Below are 26,904 nucleotides of genomic sequence, written 5' to 3' on the forward strand. Positions count from 1 at the left end.
TCAGCCCATCTTGCTCGTTTGGTTGTTAGTAGCTTATTGATCCCAGAATCTCATCAAGAAGCTTCTTGAAGGATCCCAGGGTGTCGGCTTCACCAACATTACTGGGGAGTTGGTTCCAGACCCTGACAATTCTCTGTGTAAAAAAGTGCCTCTGATTTTCTGTTCTGAATGCCCCTTTGTCTAATCTCCATTTGTGACCCCTGGTCCTTGTTTCTTTTTTCAGGTCAAAAAAGTCCCCTGGGTCGACATTGTCTATACCTTTTAGTATTTTGAATGCAATATACCTATACCTTTTAGGATTCAAAATACAAGTTTTCTGCAACATGTGTTTCTTTAAAAACTGTACATTTGAGACCTTTAAAATGATAGCTGGGCATGGCAGAAAAATTTTATGAAACAATTTTGTTAGCTAAAATTACTTTAATAGCACCCAATTAAACAAGTTCTAATCTCTACCTAATAGTATGAATACTAAATTCATACTATAAACAGTACCAGATATTAATATTGCTGCCCTAAAATGTATAAATCTGTTTATAAAACATTTTTTTTTGTCTGCACTAATTTTAATATTAGTGTGTCAAACGCCTGGGGTTGGGGTTGGGGGTGGGGGGACACCAGCAGGATTAAAAAGGTTTGGCAGTAATTAGATCATTAAAATAGACTGCACTACCTTCAGTTTGTGGACTGACGGTATAATCTATGCATTGCATAACCAGAAAGAAAAGTGATCACACTGTGGCACATAATACAGTGTATTTCATAGCAAAACGTTATAATCACATACATATTTTTGTGACATCATCATAAACTACACAATTATTATAATTATAAATAAGACAGGGGGGGAGTGCTAATTGTTTTTCTCAGTAGGACGGGATGCTACTAGACTAACTGATTTATAAACCTTCTTAAGACCCAAGAAAAACAGTACTAAACTTTCAGTACTGTTTTTTTAAATGCACTGATGGCTGAGAGGGGGGTTCTTTTGAGAAACTTCTTCTGGTTCTACATGCTTAGAGGTAGAGCGCCAATACAGATGGTGCTGAGTATAGGCCCTCAGCAGGGGAGCCCATTATGAAATGGATACTTTGCCTTTGTGGATTGAAATGGTGATTCACTCAAAATAAATAACAGCTTGTATCAACCAAACCTGTAATTGTGGTTGAATATCTGTGATGCATTTGACAGGTAGGGGTAGTGGTTAGCACATTTTTTTTCCCTGAGCAAATAAACATTCTAATTTGCATCTTTGTTGAATAATGTGGTTCTCGTGGGCTTTACTTGTCTACAAACTTTGCTAGTTATGTTTTATGTTACACCTGTGTTCTGAAAGGCTTGTAATTAACAGATGCATAAGCTGTGCGTAAGTCCCTGCAGACATTTATGTTATAGGTTTAAGAAGCTGAATTCGTTTTTGCAGAACACAGATTTGTGTTTTGTTTCCTTTTTTAAATACATTATTCTTTTGGGGGTTAATAGCAATTCAGATTTCAGAAAAGCAACATAGGCACAAAGCATATATTTTTCTGTATTTCCACAATCTTTCAAGAAAATGCAGACTTCTTTCATTATCCCTGTAGATTAACCGGTGCCCCAGTATTTTATTAGGCTGTTGGAGCGTTTAATGAGTTGAAGGTTCCAATGAATGCAATCGAACAGACATGTAGGAGAAGATACTGTGTACAACCCCCTGGCTTCCCATTCCACTGCGTACAGAATTCATTATCTCATCACCAGTATTAAAATGCCAGATGGAGACCTGTTATGGCTCTGGTATATATTACCATCTAAATAAATGTATGGATTTATTGAGTTATTTATAGTCCTGTCTTTGGAGAGACATTGTGTTTAGAGTTACAGATGTGCCTTTTTTAAAAGCTTTGCCTCCCAGCTTCTCATATCTCGTGTGTCTTGAACATGATACTGAGAGTTAAAGACCAAGTCCTTGATCTTGCTATAGCTTAAAATAATTCTATATCCACAGTTCCGAGAAACAAACAAAATTATGCACTTAATATATTTATTGAATGAAATTGCACCTAAAAGAGAGAAAAGATATTGGAAATAAAAAGGATTTGCATATGTGATTAGACTGGTACATCTTAACTGTATTTACACTTGCCACAGTCTGTTTATCAGTGCAGGTGATGCTGGGTTAATTTTTTATTTTTTTTTGGTATTGTTTTGTGGGTTGATATAAATTCAGTATTTGATAAAAATGCATTTGTAAAAAAAAGTGCTATATTTTCCTTAATAAACACTTCTTCTTGGCTTCTCCTAATAAGCTTATGGATGCACACTGTTTCCTCTTGTGCTAATTCACAGCGTAATCCTGTTATTTAATTGGGATACTGGTCTCTGCTGACTATGGTCTTACTTTCGGATACAAACAAGCCCAGTATAATGCTAATTTGATATGAATCATATGCAGCGTTTGAAGTAGGTTTGAAGTAGGTGAGTACACCGTACATGAAATCATAGGGACCTGTTAAAAACCTGTTAATTGCAAGATGATATTCATATTTCCTAACTTTTACTTTATTTTCAATATACACCAATCAATAATAATGAGAAAGTGTCTTCGAAATTGAATTAGACAACTTCTCTGAGCACTTTATGTTGGTTTTTTTATTTGCTGATCATTGCTGGGGATTTGTATTTTACTTGGGTCAAGCTATGCAATTATAATAAGGACGATTATATAGTATTCCTTTCTGAATGTACATTAAATCATTTCATCTGAAATCGGCAACACAGTGTGCGAAAAAATGGCTAGTTTATTTATTTATTATATATATATTTTTTGAATACCAAGTGAGCGGAGCGGAGTGGAGCGTGCCTATTTTGTCTGGAGCGGGGGGGCTGAGCGGGAATCGCAAGCAGTGGAGCAGAATGAAAGACAAATTTTGCATTGAGAAAAGACAAATCATTATTTATTTTTACAAATGTATTAGCTTTATTGTGAATGAGTGGTTTGCAGTACACAGGTGTAGTGTTGATGCAAGTGCTCCAGACAACGACAGACACAAAATTCACGGTTCAAACAATTATTTTATTTTCTTTTTGGTTAGCTTGAACGTTGAAATAATTATGCTGGCTCTACCCAACTATGGGTATTGCCAGTGTATAAACCAAGGGGTTTCAGTCCCGAAATATAATACAAATAAGAGACACACAACACAGATACAGACATGTCTCCAGACAGTGAGTGCACTAGGTGCAGTCCGGGTTTTAGCACTGGTTTGAAGCAGAAGCTCCCGGGTTTGTATTAGTCGTCTGACAAAAGACAACTACAGACAGTTACAAAACAAAACAAACACTTCACTAACGAGTACTAATAGATTGTTTCCTTTCTCGGTCCTAACGGTAACCACATCAAAGGCAAAGATTACATCGTCACATCCCCAATTATACCCTTAGTCATGCCCCCTGCGATAGCTACTCCAGTCACGTGTCCTCCAATCCATGACTGACACATCGCATACCGCTTTAGGGCGATTACTTTGGGCATTGTGACTCCGCCCCCTTCCTGGCTGGCTGGCTTCCGACTGACTCTGGAATAAACTGCCAGACCAACCAGTACGAGGCACTCTGTTCCTGTTAAACAGCGCCCTCACAGATCGGGAGGGAGATTGTTGACTAGGATTCAACAAGGACCAGGCTATTTTAAACAAACACGCACACGCACATGGCCCGCCTCTCTTAAAGGGGAATGCACCAAAAGGCTGATTGCTATAACGCTTTCTTTCTGTTTCCATCACGGAAGCTGCATTTGCTGCCAATGCCATTACTCTCGTAGCCTAATTTTAATCTGTATTTATTTATTTAGCAAGGCGGTTAATTCATCAGGGCTGTTATGTGACGGTCGGATATGCGACGTTCCACTGTACTCAAAAATATTGTTTTTGAACAAAAAGAAATCTTGTAAACTCATTATCGTATCAGCAGAATGCATTTGAAAAGCGTTATATGTCCTGGGTAGGCTACTCTTAAAATAAATGTCAACAGTAAAAAATAAATAAATAAAAAAGCTAGTATGTTTCCATTGCTTTTATACAGGTTGCATAACTTTACAACATCTATTGAGGTGGTGTAAATTTACTTCATTGCATTTAAATATTATTATTATTATTACAATACAAGTAATACAATAAGAGCAAGAAATACAATAACTTTTGTTCAAATAGATAACAACTGTTATTTCCACGTAGAAATGTGTTACACCCAACTTACTTTAATGTAAACCCACACGCCAAGTTTTCAAAATACATGTCTATGTGAGCATAATTCACACCGCCTGGTTCTTTAATTCTTAATTATCAGATGTGCCATTTCTTTTACAATATGTCCATTGGGATGCTTATTTTTTTGTTAACAATTTCTAAACATATTAAGTAGGTTTGTTGCCTTCACACAGCTTTGTTTATAAAACACAGGCAATGGAATGGTAATGCCATTAATCTTTTCAAATAATTAGCTTTGTTTGTCTCATTGTCTGGTGGTTTTAGCATCAGTGAGCCGTGGGGTTTCAATGTATTGGCTCAATTGGGAATTCTGTTTGTGGAATGTTTTGGGACCAAATGTGCTATAAACTTTATTTATAGACTAAGGGGTAATTCTTGTGAAGATGTACTCTGGTGTGGTGCTGGAATTTGTTCAGAGCCACCCGGTAGGTCCACAGGGAAAATGGGGACAGACAGCTGTGGTTGTCCTTGTTTATTACAAACAGTTGCTGAGTGACAGCATGTTGCTGAAATTGTTCATTGCAATACAGTCTCTTTTCATTGCACATTTTACATATCTGTGTGAGACGTGACCCATTATGGTCTATTCATTAGTTTAGAGATAAGCTGGGTAATAGCCACTCTGTTTTGCACACTGGAGTGACAGAAAGAAAGATTTGCATAGTATTCACAATAGCACAGCCAAAGAACAGGCAAGACCTTGATTTGCATAAAAAAGCCAAGAGGGCACAAATGTTTTCAATTTAATTCACAACACATTATGTTGATTTAAATAGTTTCTAGGTTGTTTTCATCATGACTGGGGAACTGCACATTTTCAAAGAAAAGCAATGCTTCCACTGTGTTCAATAATAGAGTTTGCAAGCTGCTTTGTATTCTTCAGTTTGTGTGTTAGATTAGTTTCCATACATGGTAAGAGTAAGGTTAATTCATACCTGGGAATAAAGAAAGAGACTTTTGAAAAATGAAAGAGTTTAAACATTACAACAACTTGAAAAGGTATCACAAAAGGTAATGAAAACAGTGAGCATAGGTAATGCTAGGTCAAGCTTTAAAACTATAGATTCTGTGTTCATCTCAACATAATTTGTTTTTAGGGTTGTTACGCACTCACACTATTTGCGTCTCTCCCCTTTTTTGAGAGAACACACTGCTCGATGGAACCATCGCATCTCAATGGAGGAGGTCGCGTCGCAAAAAAATCTTTCGCACTCTGCCCGATTTGAAATCGCAGGAAAGGAAGCACAATTTGTGATTTTTTTCTGATGTTTGACCTGCTCTGGATGCATAAAGTACAGTGGCAATGGGGCAAATCAGTGACAATAGGTGAAAACATAAGGCTATGGCAGTACTAGCTAAAATTTTGGCTGGAAGGTGACCTTCTTACGGTTCATGTGTAACATTGGTAAATCTATAGGTTAACCGGTAAATGTGTTAGATTTACCAGCTCAGCGGTCAATGTATAAAATAACTGAGGAGATGGTTACTTACATCCACCATCACTGTAGCAACAATAATTCACAATACAAAATAATGTTTTGCTGGCAAAATGATTCTCACTGAAATGCAAAACAAGCTTGCACTTTGGTTATCACACTTAGTAGAGGCATGAGTTTTGCTGAAGAGATGTAATTATTACCATGCTTAATGTTTGCCCTATGGTAAATTTTGATTTAAATTAAAATCGGGAAAGTGCATTTTTTTTTATTTTACATAAAGCGAACGACAAGGGGTCTTCCGAATTCGAATTCACCTCAAATGCGGTAGCAGTACAGTCGACACCGCTTTATCGGGACGCCTCGGGAGAAAGAAAAATATCCCGAATAAGCAGCTGTCCCAATTAAACGAGAGGCAGTTGAGATGACCTTAGTCACACTTTTTTGATTCACAATGAAAAGAAAAAGAATGAAATCACATCACATTATTATTAAATGTTAAATACATCATTTAAAATACGAGTCAATGTTTTTTTTATTCCTAAACAAAATTAATCGCACCTGCGATGTTGACACGCCAACTGTTTTTGCAACAGCAGCTTGAGAAACCACAAGTCATTCCTCCTTCTTCAAGAGTTCAACGTGATTTATGCAATTTATGCAAGTCACAGCGTAATCACTTACTCACTGCACTGAAAAGCGATCTCTGTTCATCATTTGAAAATACTGTATCCCAATTAAACGAAGTGACGTCCCAATTAAACAACATAAATATCATTGGGAAGTATGGAGGATAATTTGTGCCAAAATTTTTTTTTTTAAATAAATAACGAAATAAATCAATAAATAAACAAACAAATAAATACATTTTATTTATTTATTTATTTATTTATTTATTTTGTTTTTTTCATTTTGGCACAATCTTTACTCTCTAGTATTTCTCATTGAGCGGCAATCATACTGGAAGGACGAACCATATGCCCTGCATCCCACAGTGATCACCTGGTATTTAGCAACCTCTTTTTGAGGATGTTGATTTCAATGGTTTCTTCAGCCGTCAATTCTCGATTCTACACTGACTCTAACCAGCAGACCAGTTAGTAGATAATCAAACTCACCAGCGACAGTGTCCCGCCCTTCCAGTATGATTGAAGCTCACATTAAATGTAATGTATTTCGATTATTTATTTATTTATTTATTTATTTATTTATTTATTTATTTATTTATTTATTCATTTAGTTACTTATTTATTTATTTAATTTTTGATTTTGGCACAAATTATCCTCCCTAGGGAAGAACTGTCTCCCAGAGTTGTATCCCATTTAAATAGCAATCCCGACATCAGTATGCCGATTAGGCAATGCCGACTGTATAACTACCATCTCCTTAGTTATGTTATACATTGACCGCTGAGCTGGTAAATCTATACATATACTGGTTATTTTATACATTGACCGCTGAACTGGTCAATCTACACACACCGGTTAATCTTGTATTTACCGATTTTACACATGAACCGTAACATAACATATATATACAGTCAGCACTCACATATCCGACCCTATACAAGTTTGACTTGAGTGACGATTAAACAAGTGTGACACATATCTGATTATTTCATTTTGGCCCTTACCAACCCTTGTCCGTTTTTTCAGGGAACACAAAAAAGATATAATGTCAAAAATACATACCTGAAAGGACTGTGTTTTAAAATATGTAGGCTTCTATTTAGCTGTACTGTAGTTGGCTTTGCTGGTACAGTACTATATTTTCATTGTTATTTTAATTCAGAACGATATGATTCTGAACATATCTCTTGTCAAAAGACGACTGTGGACACGTGGACCCATTAACGACCCAACAAAAAAATTAAATCACAATGTTACCAATGCACAGAACTGCGTAAAACGTAAAAGGCAATGCAATTTAGCAAAAGATTAAAAAAAAACACCAGTTTCCAGAATTAAAACAGTACCCAAAGTCAGTATTCAAAATTGCAGAATATTGTGCTCGATAAGGCCTTAATGCAGGGCTAGAAGTTAACATTTTAAGGCAGTAGTGAGGATTTTCTACCTGCCTGGAAAGTAGGTAGCAAAATGGGCTTATTCGGTAGCGGTTTATTCGACTAATATATATAAAAATAAAAATAAATAAATAAATAAATAAAAAACACCTACCTACTGTTTTAAATGATCTGAATATCCCAAACTGTCACATAGCAGGCCTATATTTAAATCAGAAAGTATTTATTGAAACCACCTTGTGCACAACTAAGTAATAGAACTAATGCAATTCCTTGTCGAAATGTATTTTGTTTTATCCTTAAGTTCTACAACAATGCAACCATATCTGTCATCTAAGTATTTGATATGCCATCAGTATGGTTAACCAGGTTATGTTTCATCGGTGCATATTAAGTGGTACAAAATGATCCACTTGTCTGAGATTTTGGTAACTAACAAATCATACACACCTTAAAGACAGTGATGTAAAATAAATAAATAAATAAATAAATAAACGTGGGGGAAAAAAATGGAAAGATTGAGCCTAGAAGGCAACATGGCTGAACAGTGGAGGAAATTCAAACAGAGATTTGAAATATACTTAGCAGCTATGGAATGGAAACCGGAGAAGCTGTTTCTACACGTGGTAGATGCATTCGAGATTTATAACGTTTTCACGTTCCATGATCAAGCAGAAAAAGAATAACTGCAAGTCGTAATGAAAAAACTTGAGGACTGCTGCACCCCAAGAAAGAATATCACGTATGAAAGGAATGTTTTCTTCACGAGTGTGCAATGCTCAGGTGAGACGCTAGATCAATATGTAACAGAATTGAAGAATAAAAGTAAGATGTGAGTTTGGTAACATGACAGAATCTCTGATAAGAGACAGAATAGTCTATGGGATAAGTGATCCCACAGTCCCTGAGATGGATGAAATAAAAAGATACAAAGAAATGAAGAGAGTAGGCAGTCTGTGTTAGGATTAAAAGCATGTGAAGAGCTCAATTTAGTAAAGCGAGTGATGCATTTAAATATAGAACAAGAAGGAAGCAAGATATTAGCACAGTACAAAGATGTTTTCGGAGATTTAGGATGTTTACAAAGCACTCACAGAATGAAACCTGAACCGGATGTTGCTCCCGCTGTGCATCCACCAAGGAAAATACCGTTTGCTTTAAGAGACAGAGTTAAAAAAGAATTGGAAAGAATGACAGAACTGGGAGTAATTGTGAAAGAAAATGAACCAACCGAGTGGGTCAGCCCCATGGTAATAGTAGAAAAGCCTGACAAGTCCTTAAGAATATGTTTGGACCCCCAACAATTGAACAAAGCAATTCAAAGAGAACACTACCAGCTACCAACAATGGAAGAAATAAGTAGTAAATTGACAGGAGCAAAGTACTTTAGCATTTTAGACGCTTCCAGTGGATTCTGGCAAATACCGCTGGATGAGCAGAGTTCAAAGTACACCACGTTCAATACACCATTCGGGAGGTACCATTTTCAGAGACTGCCATTTGGAATACCGAGTGCACCCAAAGTTTTTCACAAGAAAATTGCAGAAATAATGGAAGGAATTGAAGGTGTCACTACCAAAGTAGAGCATGATTAAAGACTGAAAAGAGTCTTAATGCGAGCAAGAGAAGTTGGGTTACAATTCAAAAAGAAAAAGTGCCACATTGCAATGCCACAGTTGATGCCACAGTTGAAGTACCTGGGAAACATTCTCACAGCAGATGGCATGAAACCTGATGATGCAAAGATAAAGGCAGTTGTGGACATGCCTGAGCCAACAAACAAGGTGGAGCTGCAAAGACTGTTAGGTATGGCTAATTTCTACCACAAATGTCTGCACCACTAAGGCAATTGTTGCAGAATGATACTGAATGTCACTGGACAAAAGAACATGAAAAGGCAGTGAAAGCGCTGAAAGCATGTTTAACAAAAGCTCCAGTTTTTAAATATTTTGACCAAAACAAGCCAGTAAAGTTAACAGTAGATGCCTCACAGAGTGGCTTGGCAGCAGCTTTGCTACAAAACGGTGCAGCAATTGCATATGCGTCTAGAGCACTGTCCACCACAGAGCAAAGGTATGCTCAAATTGAGAAGGAGATGCTGGCAGTAGTAGAGATGTGAGAAGTTCCACCAGTATGTGTCTGGCAGAAGAATTTATGTTGAGTCAGATCACAAGCCACTTGAAGCGATAGTGAAGAAACCATTGAGTTAAGCACCACCAAGAATTTGGAGATTACTATTGAGAGTGCAGAAGTACCACTATGATCTGAAAAATCTGAAATATGTTCCAGGTAAACTAATGCTAAACTAATGCTGGTTGTAGATGCGCTATCGAGAGCTTACCTGCCAGAGACAGATTATAGCATTGAAGAGGAAGCTGAGGCACAGTTACATATGCTGACACAACATTTTCCCATCTCGTATGACAAACGCAAAGAGTTAAGTGTCGAGATTCAAAATGACAGCACAATGCAGGCTCTGAAAAAGGTTATAGAGAAAGGATGGCCTGAAACAAGCAAAGAAATACCCAAAGAGCTGAAACTCTACTGGAATGTGAGAGAAGAAAGCGCAGCTGACAATCTGATCCTAAAAGGGGAGAAAATAGTCATACTTGAAAGAATGTGGGGCGAAATGCTGAAAAGAATACATGAAGGACACCTCGGCATTTTAGCATGTAAAAGAAGAGCCAGAGAGATCTTGTATTGGCCAGGTATGAATGCATTCATTACTGATGTAGTGTCAAAATGTGCTGAATGCCAGAAACACAAATGACAACAGCACAAAGAACCACTGATGCAGCATGAGGTGCCAAACAGACCATGACAGATGATTTCTACCGATATCTTCTACTTTGAAAACAAAGAATATGTACTGATGGTGGACTCATATTCTGGATTCTTTGAAGTAGGCCTGTTAAGAGAATCAACAAGTGAAACTGTGATCACTGAAGTCTGCATTTGCAAGACATTGAATACCAGAGAAAGTAGTCTCTGACAATGGACCACAATATGCAAGTAAAAAATTTAAAGAATTTGCAGAACCTTGGGGAGTTCAACATGTAACGTCAAGCCCTCTGTACCCTCAGTCTAACGGCCTTGCTGAGAGAACTGTGCAAACTGTCAAGAACCTGCTTAAGAAGGCTAAAGCAACTAACCAAGATTTTTATTTAGCATTTCTGGCTTACAGAGATACACCCAGAGGAACTGAGATACAATCACCTGCTCAGATGTTAATAGGCAGAAGACTGAGAACGAGATTGCCCACAGCACACAGTTTACTGCAACCTGAAAACGGCAAGACAGTACAACAAGCACTGCAAAAAGTAAAAAACAAAAGCACTACTATGACAGAAACGCGAAAGAAATGCCCACTCTGCAACAGAATGAAAAGGTGAGAGTTAGGCAAGGCAGATACTGGGAACCTGCCAGAGTAGTAAGAAAAGCAGACGCACCCAGGCCGTACATTGTGGAACTCCCTACAAGAAATCTCCTGAGAAGAAACCGGAGAGAAATACTTTTTTTTAATTATTATTATTTTTATTTTTTTTGTCACAACCTGCATCCAACATCAGGGCAGAAGACAGTGGAAGTTCCATTACCAGACCTGAAGTTACAGACGCAACTAATGTGACAGAGCTTCTGAAGATAAGAAGTGAAAGACTGGTGAAGAAGCAAGCAAGATTCAATGATTGAACTTGTCACGTCTGTGGTGTAGACGGATCACTGCCCCTAACAGAATGCTGTAGAAAAATAAGAAAATAAGTTAGACTATGTGGGACACTTGAAAACAGTAAAATAAAATAATTACAAGATGTTAAATGTGGAACTGCATAGTCATAACATGTAGATAGTTAAAGAAACGTAAAAGCAAGAAACATAAGGTAATACAGATACTCTGAAAAAGTTAATTGTAAAAGAAATTACTAATTCATAAGCTTTGGAGTGATATTAGATTCTATCATAATAGTAAGTGTGTTGCTTCATTTGAAAAGGAAGGATGCTTAAACAACACACCATATTACATATGGTAACGTTAATAGCTGGCTATTTGCTCCTTTTTTTGTTTGTAGTCAGAATCTTTTTTTATCTACCTATTATGTGTTCATTTTTAGCATGGGTGAAACAAGGGTTAACATTGGAACAAACCCGGAGCATTATTCATGACAGGATTAAATTAGCATTTTATAGACACTGAATAAACGTAATATCCTATAAGGTCATTGTCTATTACCTTATAAAATCGTAATGTTTTTAACAGTTATCGAATTTTACTTTTGGACTATAAAATAAACTTGATACCTTGAAATTGTATCCACATTGTTCTGGTACTGTAGGTATGTGTACTCCTCTGTCCAAACAATACTATTTGCATATGTGCTGCATGTGTATCTACATTGGGGTGGTAGGTACAAACCTACAATTGGGAAGGTGTATTATTAGCAATGGCTTCCCGCTTTATGAAAGATACTAATAATGTACGAGTTTAAAAAAATAAAATAGTAATACCAGTAATTGTTTACATTTATTTCAACTTCTATTTCGAGGGTTAAATGTTGAAACAGGAATTCCACAGATTTGTCAATACTGGATATTGATCAATAAGACAACCAGTAGTTTAAAAACTGACGTTTTAATTGTTTTCAATCCTGTTAGTACAGAAAAATATAGGTATAACAAAAATAAATGGAACAAACAGAGTCCTAACCACAAGCAAATCAACAAACCTCCCGTCGTGGAGCGCAAGACACAGGTTGCATTTATTAAATATCAGCAGTAAAAGGTAGAGGCACCAGCAAGCCTAGATCAATACCTGCTCTTCTGAGTGGGTTGGATTACAGAGCTCCAGTCTTAAAACTCATCATCGTTGATCCTTCGCTCTGTAATTGACCCTCTTCTATCTCCACCCCTTGCTGACCAACGTCACGGCCCAGCTTCCAGTGGAATTCAGTCCTAAACCCTACCGAAAGTGAAACCCATAACAACCCCCCAGGAACGTTACACTATGATTTTTTGCCTTCTTTATGCTTTCCATGTACTCTACTTTTTATAATAACTTTTAAAAAGTTAGTTTTCACTTTCTGGGGCAGTACTTGGAACTTGGCCAAACAGCTAAGAACAAAATATGTTGTGTAATGTTTTATGAGCAATACCAGATTAAAAAAAAAAAAAAAAAGGTAATCTTTTTATAAACCATGCGACTGGAAATAAACATCCATTTTGTGAGAGGGAAACAAATCTATTCATTTTTTAAAAATATAGTAATAGCCATATTAGCAGTTCATTAATGCTAATAAACTACAACACCTCTTGACAGTAGCATAAAATACCCTTTCAAAATGGCCAGCTAACTTTATAACCAAGCTGTATTTATATGTAGGCTGACTTCCATCCTCTCTTCACATACTCAAAGAATAAAAGATGTCTCTACAAAAAATTGAAAAACATTCAAGAATATTTGCTGATGGAAAACATATTGAAGGCATAATAATCTATCCTGGGGAGGATAATCTGAATCAAGTATCTGAAATAAAAAAGACAGAAGAGAAACATTTGGATATGTCTGTTCAGGGAATTGAGGCACTGAATGCAGAAATAATTAAAAATGTATTAACAGACATTAAACTTTTAAATATGTTTTTGTCTTGGCACCCCCATTGTTGCCTGGGTCTGTTGGGAGTAGCAGATCATGTGCAAATCATGGTTTTCGAAATTGAAATGATTTAATCCACATGTTGGAAGCAAAAAATTAAGCATTTTAAAATTTCTGATGAGGAAATACTTCTAATTTAAAATGTCATCTAGATTTATGTTTTATCATAGCCCATTACTATAATACATGTGACTCTATGGATAAGGCCCTTACACTTGAATTCAATCAATATGCTGATAGAATGCAGCATCTAATTTAAAGCATCTTCCAGATATTTGCACTAAGACTCCAAGTGGTAGGCTACAATGCCCCTTTGAATCTAGCTGCTTAGTAAGCATGTCTTCCTCAGATTACTCTCAAACTGGTCCATGTCCGCAAATCCCTTTCGCTTGTTTTGCAGCTTTGCCCAGTTTACTGCTTATTCCAGTTTCACAATGGTTCAGCACTTCAACTGGAATGTTATTTTCTTTCAAAACTTTCGCATTTGGCGGTTTTAGTCAGTTTAGCATCATTATTACATTTTTTATTAGGTCGAAGTCTAAATTAGTTCTACACTAGAGTAATTTAACAGACATGACAGACAACAACTTTTTTTAACTCAAAAACTTAATTTCAGTTTTTCACCTCTTAGGATGCATTTTTATAACACTTAGCTGAGACTGCCAACACTTTTTCATTGCACAAAAATGCTGGTTTTGGTTCGGTTTCGGTTTGAGAAAATCAGAGCTGTTGCATCCCTGATAGGAATAAACATCACAAACATGTCCTGTCTTATGGGCCATTACAATAATTCCACTTAGTATATTGAGTCATTTCAATTATTGATTCAGGGTTTATTATCATATAGGGAAGGGCACCGTCTATTTATTTTGTGCACTGTGCTTTTTTAATATTCAAGCACTGCATTTGGCTATAATGTATAGGACTAGATGAATAACGATGGTCACCTTCAGACCTTTATTTAGAAAAAAGTATCTCCCAGAAGTCAGTTATTTATAAAGGTACATTCCTTTTGCAAATAGGAAAAAGCATGTTTAATTTAAACACAACACGGCTGAGGTCAGTTTGACAGATGACAGTGTCAACTTATAAATCTACCACTTTACGAAGATTTTATCGAAAAGCGAAAACTGTTGGTTTTATAAGAAAGCAAATGCATTTTATCCGCGCTACAAATGCACTTAATCGGATTGAGGCGATTTCAATCTGGGGATAAGGGATAGCGTCTGTCTTCAGGTAGTAATAGAAAAAATAAGACAGCAGCGCTGAGTATACTGTTTCTCTTGTAACCAAAGTAAATCAAGTCTACAGTAAAGTGGGGGGGCATTTCCTTAATACTTATCTTGTCCTAGTAAATTCATGATTTATATAATGTGTAGTCTTAAGAGATACTTTAAAAGGAAAACAAAGCACCTTTCCTGAAAGCTTATATTAAAAAATGTACATGGGCTTTTTGAGGTACATAAACTGCATTATCATTAAAAAGTAATACCCCCAACCAAGGTATTTTGATCACTAAGAAGAAGTGGCTGTTCTGGATGGCCTCTTTAAAACACAGACCACCGCTGATGACACTGCGATTATTGCTGCTCTCCAAGTCTACATTACCTGTTCATTACATAATTTATTGACACTCACATGTTCTTGTGTATTCATGTAATCCTGACAAGTGGCTGCAGTGCGATGTGGAATTTCACACATTAATGTCAGACGATGTAGGGGGCAAGCAGACCATCAGCATGTGTGCGCTGTAGATTGCATGTAGAATATCACCAAGGAAATGTGCTGTATTAATGGAGCGCGAAGGCTGGAGAAGAGCTCAACAGGTAAAGCAAGGGTTAGCCTTAGGTGAAGCCCTTGCAATCTGAAATTCCCTTTCTTTATAGGCTGTTTTTATAAAGCTCTAGGTCTAACCTATGAGGAGATAGATAATCCAATGTGACTTTGTAAGAGGTTGCTAAATATTGATCAAAATGAAAGGGGGGGGGGGGGCGCATAAACCAAAGTAACAGGTTGAGGTCAGAACTGTATGATTATGCAAAAAGAAACAAGAACAAGGGCCTGGAATATGACAGCTTTTAACAAGAAAAGCATGATTCAACTACCTTTAATCACCCCTAACCTAAACTACCCATTTGCCACCCCTTTTCTTTTTTAATATGCTACTTTGTACTGGCTCCCATTTCATCTTTCATGCCTTCGTACTTCATGCTAATTACTCTGCACCTTCATAGCAATCACCCTTTCCATCTACTCTATAACATTGATTTTCTTATGTTTTATAGCTAACCACACTTGCTTGCATTTCTGTGATGAAAGCCAAAATATTGCCTTCTGATAAGTGTTTCTTTCTATCTTTCTATCAGCTTGCATGCTGATTGAGCACCCCATCTTTTTTACTTCTTTTAAGAACTTTTCACATTATTCCAAATGTAAAGGTCAAAAGGCCAGCATAGTGGCCCCAGTACTTTTTAAATAGAGACTGTTGCTAAATTGGAGCTAATCATTTCTCTCCAAAAAGGTCAGACACTCACTTCTGGCATTGGGAATGGTAGTGATATAGTAGTTATTGTTCTGGCAACCTCACAGATGGTCATCTCTCTGCCTTTGGCAGAGGTGCATTATGGGCTTCTACTAGAAATCATTAAAAGACTGAATGCAATTAAAGAATGGGGATAAAAGCAATGGATTACTCTAGTGCGCCTGCCATTCCCCAGGATGAAAATGGACAAAGTGATGTCAGTGATGCATGAGGGTTATTTCATTATGTTTTTTCAAAGATATAGCTGTCATACTGTGGCAATGTGCCCCGCCCCTGTGTACATTCGTGTGTTATGTGTTGTATGTTGCGTGTGTTAATGTTGGTGTATAGAGATTGGTACACAGGATATAAACGGGTCTGTGTTTCACGTGGTATTTAAATTGTATAATTATATTTAGGCACGGGATTGCACATCACTTCACGTGCATTTAAAGTATGTAATAATATGTGAGCATGGGGTTGCACGTAATTAATTCACGTGCTGGGATTCAAGTGAATAATTAATTAGTAATTGAATCCCAGCACAACAGTATAAATAGATGCACGTTTCATTCACTCGAAGTTGGGTGTTCATGAGTGGAGAACGGGAGAGAGAGGAGGAGAACTAAAAAGAAACTAAAAAGATAACAACTGCTACAGCGTGCTGGAAGTGCCAGCATGGTACTTGTTAACGTTCGTCCACTTGTTTTGTGTGTTAGTACGTTTTTGTTTGTCTGTTTATTTTGGCTCCAGTGCCGTGTCCTGTTTTGTGTTCTGTTTAAACCTTTTACTTTGTTAATAAACGCTGAGTGCTACCATTTGCACTCAGCTTCTCATCACCACCGCCTGTCTGTGTATTCCTTTCTGGTCTGACGTGTCACCCACTACAGCCGTCTTTGTGACACATACCTACACACAGAGCATATTTCAGCAATAAAGAACACAGGGGTGTACATTACGCCCAATTTGAGGATTGCGAAAAGTATTGTGAGACAAGACAGCAGTTCTATCATTTGAACCTCAGCAACACACAAATACATATAAAGACACACACATCTCATCTTTTTGCTGTGGAAGTTTGCCTCTACAGTGGCTTATTGTGAAAGGTGGAGGAGGCTTACATTGACAAAAAATGAGCACTCAACAGACGCAGCCCTTTGCAGGCAGGGCTGGATTAACCTATATGAAAATTACGCTATAGCGTAGGTCACTGTTTGTTTGGGACATTTTACAAAAACTGTATGCAGGCAGACGGGCCGACACACATAGGAAGAGAGGCGCACAGAAACTTGCTTTTGCATACCTGGTCTCTGAGTCTCTAATGTACAATACCAAATGCCCCACGGCCTCTTGTACCTTCTGGGAAAGATCCGTCCCTAGTCCTACTGCAGGATAAAATGTATGAATCTAGCTTAATTTACGTATTCATTTATTTCAGTTTTAGGGCCAATTTTAAAACCTGTCCTGTCTCAAATGTCCACAGTACGTCTCTTTACATTTTAGAAATGTTCCTTTTTCATTTGGAGGTTGGAATTTTAGCAAAAAAGGCGGGTAAAGGTAAACATGTACAATGCGGGAGGCTGAAGGAAATTCAAATGTGGATGTCTGCAGCCGGCAAGAACGGTTTAAGTCCATAACATTTGTTTCTCTCGCTACAAAAGAAAACCCAAAAAGAAGTAAAGAACATAAAATGTATTCCCTTTTTTGTTATACTACCACTGTTTTGTTCTGTTGAATGCAAGCTGGTCCTACTGGTCCATAGAAGGAATCTACGAACAGGTTTTGAAAAAAATAAATAACTTTTTTTTTTTGTTTTTGTTTGAGATAGATATAATTCTGCTGCTATTGTATATATTAGCTGCTGGACTAACAAAACCACTGACCCATTAACCTCAGTGGATGTTATATTATGCACTTGCTAATGCTTTTGTACTTTACTGCCTGGTACTAGAGTTTTTTTTATGTCTGTGATTCATATTGCATCATTTTGTGTTCTATGTTCCCACGAATGTTTGAATGTTAATTAAAATGATCATCAACAACAGTGAGATTTAATTATCACTCGCAAGTCGTATGGTACAAGGCAATAAAGGCTTACACCGTGTTCACCGAGCACCACATGCACTGGGTGTACTGAACACCGAGGGCGCTATGCGCACCGTCTTGAGAGGCAAAAAGATGAATAGCTTCCGTGGGTTGACTATTTTGATTCCCCAGTAGGCGGGACCGAGGACGTCACCCCAGGAAGGGGCCTATCGGCAGCTCTGATATAAAGAGCTCAGTAATACCTTCCAATAGGCAGGCATATCCCATAAGTATGTTGCTGTTTGTCTACGAATTGAAAGGGAACATTAATTCATGTTTAGTCATGTTTAATATAACCTGTTAATTACATGTCTTTTTCACGGCTCTATATGAAAACTTTAATGCAAGTAATGCCTCCATGATGCCAGATAGATTATTAAATAGTGTGTCTATCAGTGTTTAAAGCCTGGTTTCCAAACAAACTAATTATCGCTCACTTTAAGGTGCACACTACGATTTTAGCCCTTTAGTAAATACGCTGTGAATAAAGCTCATCTCATTATTCAGAGCGGGGTGCCTCGTTTAAATACATTAAACAACATACTTTCATAATAAAAAAATACAAAGGGTGATTTCTTTTTTTTGGGGGGGAGAATATCAGCCTTTGTGCACATTTAGATTTAATGAATTTGCTATGTTAACTGAGTTTTAGGTTGTACAGTATGTGGCTGTTAATTTAGGTGATTGTTAATAGGTGCTTGGAAGTGAAGGCTCTAGTTTCTCTGTGGACAGATAGAAGTCATGTGTCAGAAATGAGAAAGTTTTTGAACACCATTTGTTTGCACATCTTTTGGCAAACTGAGTTAAATAATAACAATAGGGGGCTCCCGAGTGGCGCATCCAGTAAAAGCACTCGCTAGAGTGCAGGATGCGCTCTATAACCTGGACGTCGCCGGTTCGAGTCCAGGCTAATCCATAGCCGACCGTGGACGGGAGCTCCCAGGGGGCGGCGCTCAATTGGCCGAGCGTCGTCCAGGGGGAGGGAGGGGTTGGTCGGCCAGGGTGTCCTCGACTCACCGTGCACCAGCGACCCCTGTAGTCTGGCCGGGCGCCTGCGGGCTTGCCTGTAAGCTGCCCAGAGCTGCGTTGTCCGCTGTAGCTCTGAGGCGGCTGCACGGTGAGTCTGCAGAGTGTGAAGAAGCAGGCGGTTGACGGCACACGCTTCAGAGGACAGCGTGTGTTCATCTTCGCCCCTCCCGAGTTAGCGCAGGGGTGGTAGCAGTGGGCTGAGCCTAAAAATAATTGGGCATTTCAAATTGGGGAGAAAATAATAAAAACTAATTGGCAACGACTAAATTTAAAAAAAAAAAATAAATAAATAAATAAATAAATAAATAAATAAATAATAACAACTGTCTTTCGTTGCGTGCGACGTCAGTAGCACGGCTCAGCTCTGCAGTGGAAAAACAACCCACTCTGGAGCTGTCTCTCTTTAACCTGGCTCAAGTTCCACACATGAATGTAGATGGATTTAAGCACTTTTAATACTGAATAGGTCGTCTGCCACATTTCATCAAATCTGTATGGTTGGTAGGGTCACCAGCACTAAGAAGTATGTCATTCTCAGAGACCTGCTCCTAAAATCTCTCTCTTTAAAAACGTAATCTTCAGATTCTATCATGGCAGGAGCAGCCTCGTAACGTCGACAGTCCCTGTCATGTGGTGCCACAGTTTTTCACCTTTCTCCTATGTTGCCCACATGCGAAAGACCATATTGCAATCTAACAACTTGTTCTTAAGTCATCACTTGTCAAAACAAAATAAAAGCGAAGGAGAAGGATGACAAACAAAATGTCCCTTCAAGGGGCAGGCAGATGTAAGTTTCCGGAAAATGGTATATGTCCCTCTGAGTTTCCATTTCCATCTTATAAAAGGTTGTACAGGTACCTGGATTATGGAAACCAGCTTCTCTACTGCACATGTGCACCTTGTAAAGAGTAGAGCAGTGTTTCTCAACCGGTGTTTGAGCGCATACACGTATATTGTTGATAAACATTTTTTCATTTCAATAATTTATTTTAAAGTATTAATATATATATACAGTATATATATATATATATATATATATATATATATATATATATATATATATATATATATATATATATTTACCATGTTAAGGACAATGCTTTCAGTTTTGAGCATTCTGACATGGTTTTTCTTGGCTTTTATAATGCCTAATTAGCAACATAAATTGAAGAGGTTAAACTAGTTTTTATTTGAATTAATAGTTTGATTAATAATTTAAAATGAATACAATGCTATATTAGCTTAAATCAGTTGTTTGTTTTCGATATTAGCTTAAATAAGTGTTTTGTTCTCGATTTGAATAGGAGTGCTCATTGCAATGTTTAAGATTGGCATTTGTTACATTTTAGTCCATGTCTTTTGTCAAAAACATGGATACATTGTTTATCCTGAAACATGATGGTACAATTGCAACAGACAATCTGAAGTTTAAACCTGAGGTCTAAATCCAGTTTAAACCTCAATCACCAATCGAATTCAGATTGTCCCTTGCAATTGCACCAATAAATTTATAATAGTATTTTTTATTATTTTTGTCAGTAATGATTTGCCCGTCGGGAATGCAGTGCCCATAGTGCACTGATTGCCTATATACAATTAGTAATATAAAAAGCAATACTACCTGTGATTAAACTACAGTTTTAAGATTATATAATGTGGTGTGCCTCAGAATAATTTCAAGTGCCAGATTATATAATGTGGTGTGCCTCAGAATAATTTCAAATGCCAGATTATATAATGTGGTGTTCCTCAGAATAATTCCAAGTGCCAGATTATATAATGTGGTGTTCCTCAGAATAATTTCAAGTGCCTGGGTGTGCCTTCCCTAAAAAAAGGTTGAGAACCACTGGAGTAGGGGATACACAGTTTAGGGTTACAGGTGTTAATCTTTTAATCTAGTTCCTTAAGAACATGGTTCCTGCAAGGCAATCTTCCTTTAACAAAAACAAATAACACCTGTAACAATCCTATTCATTATTATTAATCCTGCAGTGCCAGATCAGGGTGGCTTCAATACTAAACTGTATTACGTCGTATGGCTTTTTAGAACCATCAAGGCTGCATTACTCTGAAACAATCACACACTAGATTGAGTTTCATGGCTTTTGAGACTCCACATTACACTTCAGTTCCCACCCTATATTAGCTGTGAAAAAAATAAACACATTTGCCATTACATTTTAGAAACACACATTTACCAGAATGCCATGACCCCCTAATGCAGCCACAAGACAAGTATTTTAGCTCCAAATCTTTTTTTTCAGCAGAGAAGGCATCCGCCAACCAAAACAGGAGCATCAAGAAAGGGATGGGAGCTGGAGGCAATCAAAATAAGATAAGAAAGGTTGCCATGCTGTATAACATTTCTCAGTGGAGCCACAAAGAGTAAACTTAATGTTTTCTAACTTGAGAAAATGCAACACATCTCTAATCCAGCAGATGTGAGTGGGTGGGGCAGCTTGCCTCCAATTTAGCAAAATTAAGTGTCTAGCCAGGAAAGTTACAAATGCCACTGTGTCTGATTTTACTTTGGCAAGCAAATAGTGCTAGGGTCAGTTTCAGGGTAAATCTAGGAAACTTTGAATACGATGAATGCGATGGAAAATTTTAAATTGTATTAGCCCATGCTTGAGCTAAATAAACGGAGTACAACAGTGAAAAAGCCTTAACTTAGACCAAAAAAATAAAATTTACTTAAGTTATGCCTGTTATTTAATTAAATTTTAGTGTGACCTCGTGGAGCTTAGGGGAGACACGTCTTACATGTTTTGTGCTCAGCAGCACCCCCAGCTCCAAATCTTTTGTTTACCTGGATCTAAAGCTGTATTTTTTTGGACAGTAACCATTTTGTTCACCCTAATTTGTTACCCATTGTTATCTATTGATAATGCTTGTAGCCAAAGTAGACTCTAAATATGCCACCTTTTGCTTTTTACTGCAGAAATGCACCAACTCTGTGGAATTGTGGTTGGTTTCAGGTACAGTCAGAGATTGAGAAGCCTTGATATCATTTTTAACTACTGGAGCTGTTTATGAGAAATTCTTTGAATTTGAAAATAAATGCAATGGGGAGCAATTGTAGGAGAGGAGATGGGTGCCAATGGCAGTATAAAATCCGTTAGGACATACATTGTAGCCAGGAGGTAAATGTGTAATCCCTTGTGCTTCCAAGCATCATGAGAAAATACAAAATGCGCTTATTTTCAGTCATTGAAGTTTAGAGATGGATACAGCTTTTAAATATGAATATTTATTTTGTGTTTAGTTGTGTTGAACTGTAACTTCTTCTTATTTATTGATTGATTCTATTCACCAAATATTAAAGTATTACAGGACTGCATGACATGAACAAGCTTATTATTTACCTTTTACCTGATCACCATTTTGTTGATATCTACCCTGGGTCTTTAATTAACAGGAATGTAGCCGAAGAGACAACAACATATCTTTGCAGGATCTTGGATTCAACTTTTAAATAGCTATATTACGCTGTTGAATTATGACCCAGGATACATGACTGATACAAAACAAGTTACAATTACAGTATATATGTACAGCATAGGGGTTAGCATCTATGATCTAACACCGCAACATTGGGCCTGTTCACAATGCTTACGTTTTCCTCATGGTGTATTTCTTTAGTACTGTTTTTTATATTATATTCATATTTAGTATATTAAAAAGGATATTTTTTTCCTTGTTTAGCTAAATGACCATGGTTTTAGTGGTGCAATATTTCTAATCCTCTGTAGCATACTGTGTTTGTAAGCTAGCGTTTACAAGTCCATCTCCATACAATAGGTCTTACAGTTTTGTTGCCAGCTGGATTTGTTATGTTTCATTTAGCAACTGGTTTAGAAAATCCGCCATGGAAAAGTACCATTGGGCATTAGTCGCTGGGTTTAGCCACTATTTACTGGATGCATATGCATTTAGTAAAAAAATAATTTTATTATCAAACAGCGGTGTCTCACTTGTGTTTCTGGTTATTCTTTGTAAGCTTATATTGAAAATCTGTGTGCAGTATAAAAATATAATCCTTTTGAATAGATATTTTTGCTGTCAAGGACTCCTTTCTGATGTTGTTCATAGCAATATATTAATTGTCTCCTTGAGTCAATCAAACACTATGTTATTTATTTATTTATTTATTTATTTATGTATTTATTTATATACACCCTTATTCAGGGCCACTTACAGTTGTTACAAAGTATCACATTGCAAATATCACAATCACATTACAGATAAGAGCAGTTATAAAATACAATAAAATCAGTAGTAAGAGCAAATTCAAATGAGAGAAAATAAAAAGAAATACAGTAAATAATTATATTTGAGAGCGATTACGACTAAGAGCAGTAAAAATATTTGGTTATAAGAGTAAATTCCATTAAGAGCAAGTAGTAAGTACAATAAATGGATAAGAACAATTTCAAATAAGAGCAATTACAAAAAACGTGAATCGTCAAGTACAAGATACAGAAAATATAATTATGATTGAGAGCAGTAGCAGAATACAGCAAAGTGTGGAGCAGTTAAGTGCAAGCACAAGATGATGCAAGTACTGATACAATTGGGTGCCATATAGTCCAGTATAGTACAGTTGTCAGTACCCTGAAAGCAATTCTAAACCCACATTGGGTTATCTACCTAGTGGTGACGGTGTATTGAGATATGTAGATCCACTTGTCATTTATGGTAAAATACAGAAGACATTGAAACATTTAATTCCTGGTAAACTGGCACATCGAGAATGCAATAGAATAAAGGCAGTTGATACTACTAAGCACACAATTGAGTCTTCAATGTGTGAGCAGGAGCTCCATGTTTGCTTCCAAACCTCAATCTCAGGTGAGAATGGAGTTGCATTTATCTGAGGTTCAGACCCGGCAATCCGTTTATATTTGAAACAGATGGGTAGTTAAGAAAGCTTAGGCACTCAGCGGTCTCATTCAGTTTGATTCACATAGTGTGGAGTTTCAGACTCGAAAGGATTTTAAGCCTGGGGAGTCATGGAGTACAGTGAGTGTTGCCCTGATAAGGAATGCACTGTGCTTCTATGTCATATTTGTACTCTGTGCTGCACAGCAGATACAGTGATCCTTAATTAAAGCAATTCACAGCCTTTTACTGTCTTTTTTTGTTTGTTTGTTTTTCACTGTCTGTCTGTCTCACTCTTTATGGGCCCTATTCACAAATATCAATACAATAAATAAAAAGTGATATTCATTAAACCATTCCTTGACTTTTGTTAAAGAAGCCAGTCTAGAACAATATCATTAAGATCAGTATCCCAGAATACATTAGACAAATCATTGAAAAAAATGGTGGTTACCTGTGCACATCAAACAGTAACTATCTTTCTCACTCAATATATATATAGTGGTGATAAAACAATGTTTAATAATACATCTAACAAGATGTCTTTACCAATTCTGTGTATGTTATGTCTCTTTCTATGTAATATGTTCTTTTCTTGACCACAGTAGAAGACAGATTGTACTGTGCTTCACGTTGCTAGGTAATTAAAATATTTTTGGTCCATTGTTTCACAGTACAACGGACAGTTACATTTTTGCTTTTTAAAGCAGCTGTAACTGCATATTTTACTTGCATTGCATGGTGTCAGGTGAGTCCCATCCCAGCTGGTGTGCTGACAAATCCACGGTAGAATGAGAACATCCAGCATTTCATTATTCCGATTTTTCATGGTTAAGTTTTGTAATCAAAGAAAATGAATGAACTACAGGTAAATTTTAATCTGACTTTGTCCAAAATAAAAATGCCCTTGTTTTTTCTACGTTACAGTCCAGTGATTTCATTAAAAATCAATGTCCCAATTTGATATAATAGGTTAGCTTTATACTGATGAAGCATTACCGGTAGAATGTATTAAGTGAATTATGATTTAATTCTTTAAAAAGGCCATGCTTCTATTTAACATTTGAAGCACATTGGAGAGGTAGATGAATGTCAGCAACATCATTCTGTTTTAATGTAATCTGTCCTCTGTCCTTGAGTAAAACTTAAAAAAACAGATTTTTTTTTTTTTTACACATTTGCTTTACTGCCTACTCTTGTATATATTGATGGTTTAAGCCCAGTTCAGTAAAATAGTTAGTTAGTTAAGGGAAGTATATCAACCCAAGGGCTGAATTTAAAAGTTCATTCAGTTCTAATCTAGGGTGTGATATTTCTATCAATGTAACCATTAGCACAAATGCCAGTTCCATCAGTTCCAATCCTTTAGTCAGGGCAGCAGTGTGGAGTAGTGGTTAGGGCCCTGGACTCTTAACCAGAGGGTTGTGGGTTCAATCCCAGGTGGGGATTACCAAGATTGCTCCAGTAAAAATCCAAATGTATAAATAGATAATTGTATGTAAAAATAATGTCTAAAAAATAATGTAATTGTATGTAAAAATAATGTGATATCTTGTAACAATTGTAAGTTTCCCTGGATAAGGGCATCTGCTAATAAATAATAATAATATTAATTACTGGCCCTCCAGGGTTGCTTCAGTTGCAGTGCTTTGTGTGAGGTTTCTACTGTGTCTTGTCAATGTAGATCCTTGTTTCAGGCCAGCTGGCTGCCTGCAACCACCCAGGTCATTTCCAGGACAACTCCACAATGAAATTTCCACTTAATACACTCTGTCTAGGGAAGGGTAGGTGCATTGCTTAGAGCAGTGGTTTTCAGCCCCGGTCCTCAGGGACACCTGTGTCTTCTGGGTTTCATTCCAACTGAGCTCTCAATTACTTAATTAAACCCTTTAATAATTAGCTTAATTAGCTTTTAATTGTTCTCAGCTCCAAAAAAGTTGCAAATTTCAAGTTATTTATAACATTTTATAGTTAAGTTGAAATATCCAACTGTTTAAGAGTTGGAAACAATTAAAAAGGCCTAAATAAGCTAATTATTAGTTCAATTAAAGGTTTCCTTAAGTAACTGAGAGCTCAGCTCAAATGAAAACCAGAAGACACAGGGGTCCCTGAGGACCGGGGTTGAAAACCACTGGCTTAGAGTAAAGCACACAGTAAGAGTTGAATATTGGATTCCTAGTTTCAGTGTTATACATTTACTGTGTCAACCCAGATTAGATACCCAAGATATATTTAATTTTATGTCTCAACAGACCATCAAAGGTACTGTAATATTTATGACAGCTACCAGATTCAGTCTTTAAATGCTGTAAGATATTACAAAACTCAAACATTTGGATGGAGCATATTTGCTTTGAAATACAAACCATTCTCAGGCAGGCTACTCTGTGTATTCTGTGATTTTTCAGATTCTGCCAAGCTTCCAATAGAAAAAAAAAATATGAAACAGCCTTGAAATAATGAACTTTCAGGAAAATAATTGTACACCAGCCTGTGCAACTAGTGCTATGCTAAAAAAGAAAGTTACTTAAAAATTAAATAACATAAATAAAACAAAACAAACTGCACACTAAAGAGGTAAAGTATTTGTCACTGTGACCTGAAAAATAATACATTAAAACTCTACATGAGTATAAATATGCCTGTGGGATGGTTTTTGGTTTTTTTGTTGTTGTTTTTTATATAAATATAAATGGGGGAAATATATTTGAAACCATGTACTATAGCATCCTGGCACAGTTTGGTGCAACTCTATTGGTTTTCATAATTTAAGTAGTATTTAATACCACATTGTTTTAGAATTACGAAGGTCAAAAATAATGAAGGTCAAAAAAACTGCAGTCATATAGTTTGGTGGCATTAACTTAGCCTTTGGTAAATAATAGTGCACATTAAAAAGAACCTTGCTTAACACAATGTTGGGTTGTTGGTTTAGTTTTGACAATTGATAGATTTTTTCTTTCTTTTTCTAGGTACTCTCCTGGTGGAGAATATGCAGATAAAGGGAAGAGTACAAGGCCCCAATAAGACAATT

At 36.8% G+C, this 26,904-nt stretch overlaps 1 protein-coding gene across 3 annotated transcripts in view; it reads left to right on the plus strand.

Annotated features, from left to right (window-relative positions):
* pcdh15b (protocadherin-related 15b) overlaps positions 1–26,904 on the plus strand; it is a 244,704-nt gene that overhangs the window by 114,714 nt on the left and 103,086 nt on the right. For all 3 annotated transcript variants that reach the window (XR_009330857.1, XM_059035858.1, XM_034031603.3), the window contains one exon: positions 26,843–26,904. This exon is cut by the window's right edge and continues 99 nt beyond it. Coding sequence is in view for 2 of the 3 variants with exons in the window: in XM_059035858.1 (XP_058891841.1) it covers positions 26,843–26,904 (62 nt within the window). In the remaining variant the exon portion in view is untranslated. The remainder of the gene's footprint in view (positions 1–26,842) is intronic.

The sequence above is a fragment of the Acipenser ruthenus genome, chromosome 13 (genome assembly GCF_902713425.1).
Source record: "Acipenser ruthenus chromosome 13, fAciRut3.2 maternal haplotype, whole genome shotgun sequence".
Classification (NCBI taxonomy): domain Eukaryota; kingdom Metazoa; phylum Chordata; class Actinopteri; order Acipenseriformes; family Acipenseridae; genus Acipenser; species Acipenser ruthenus.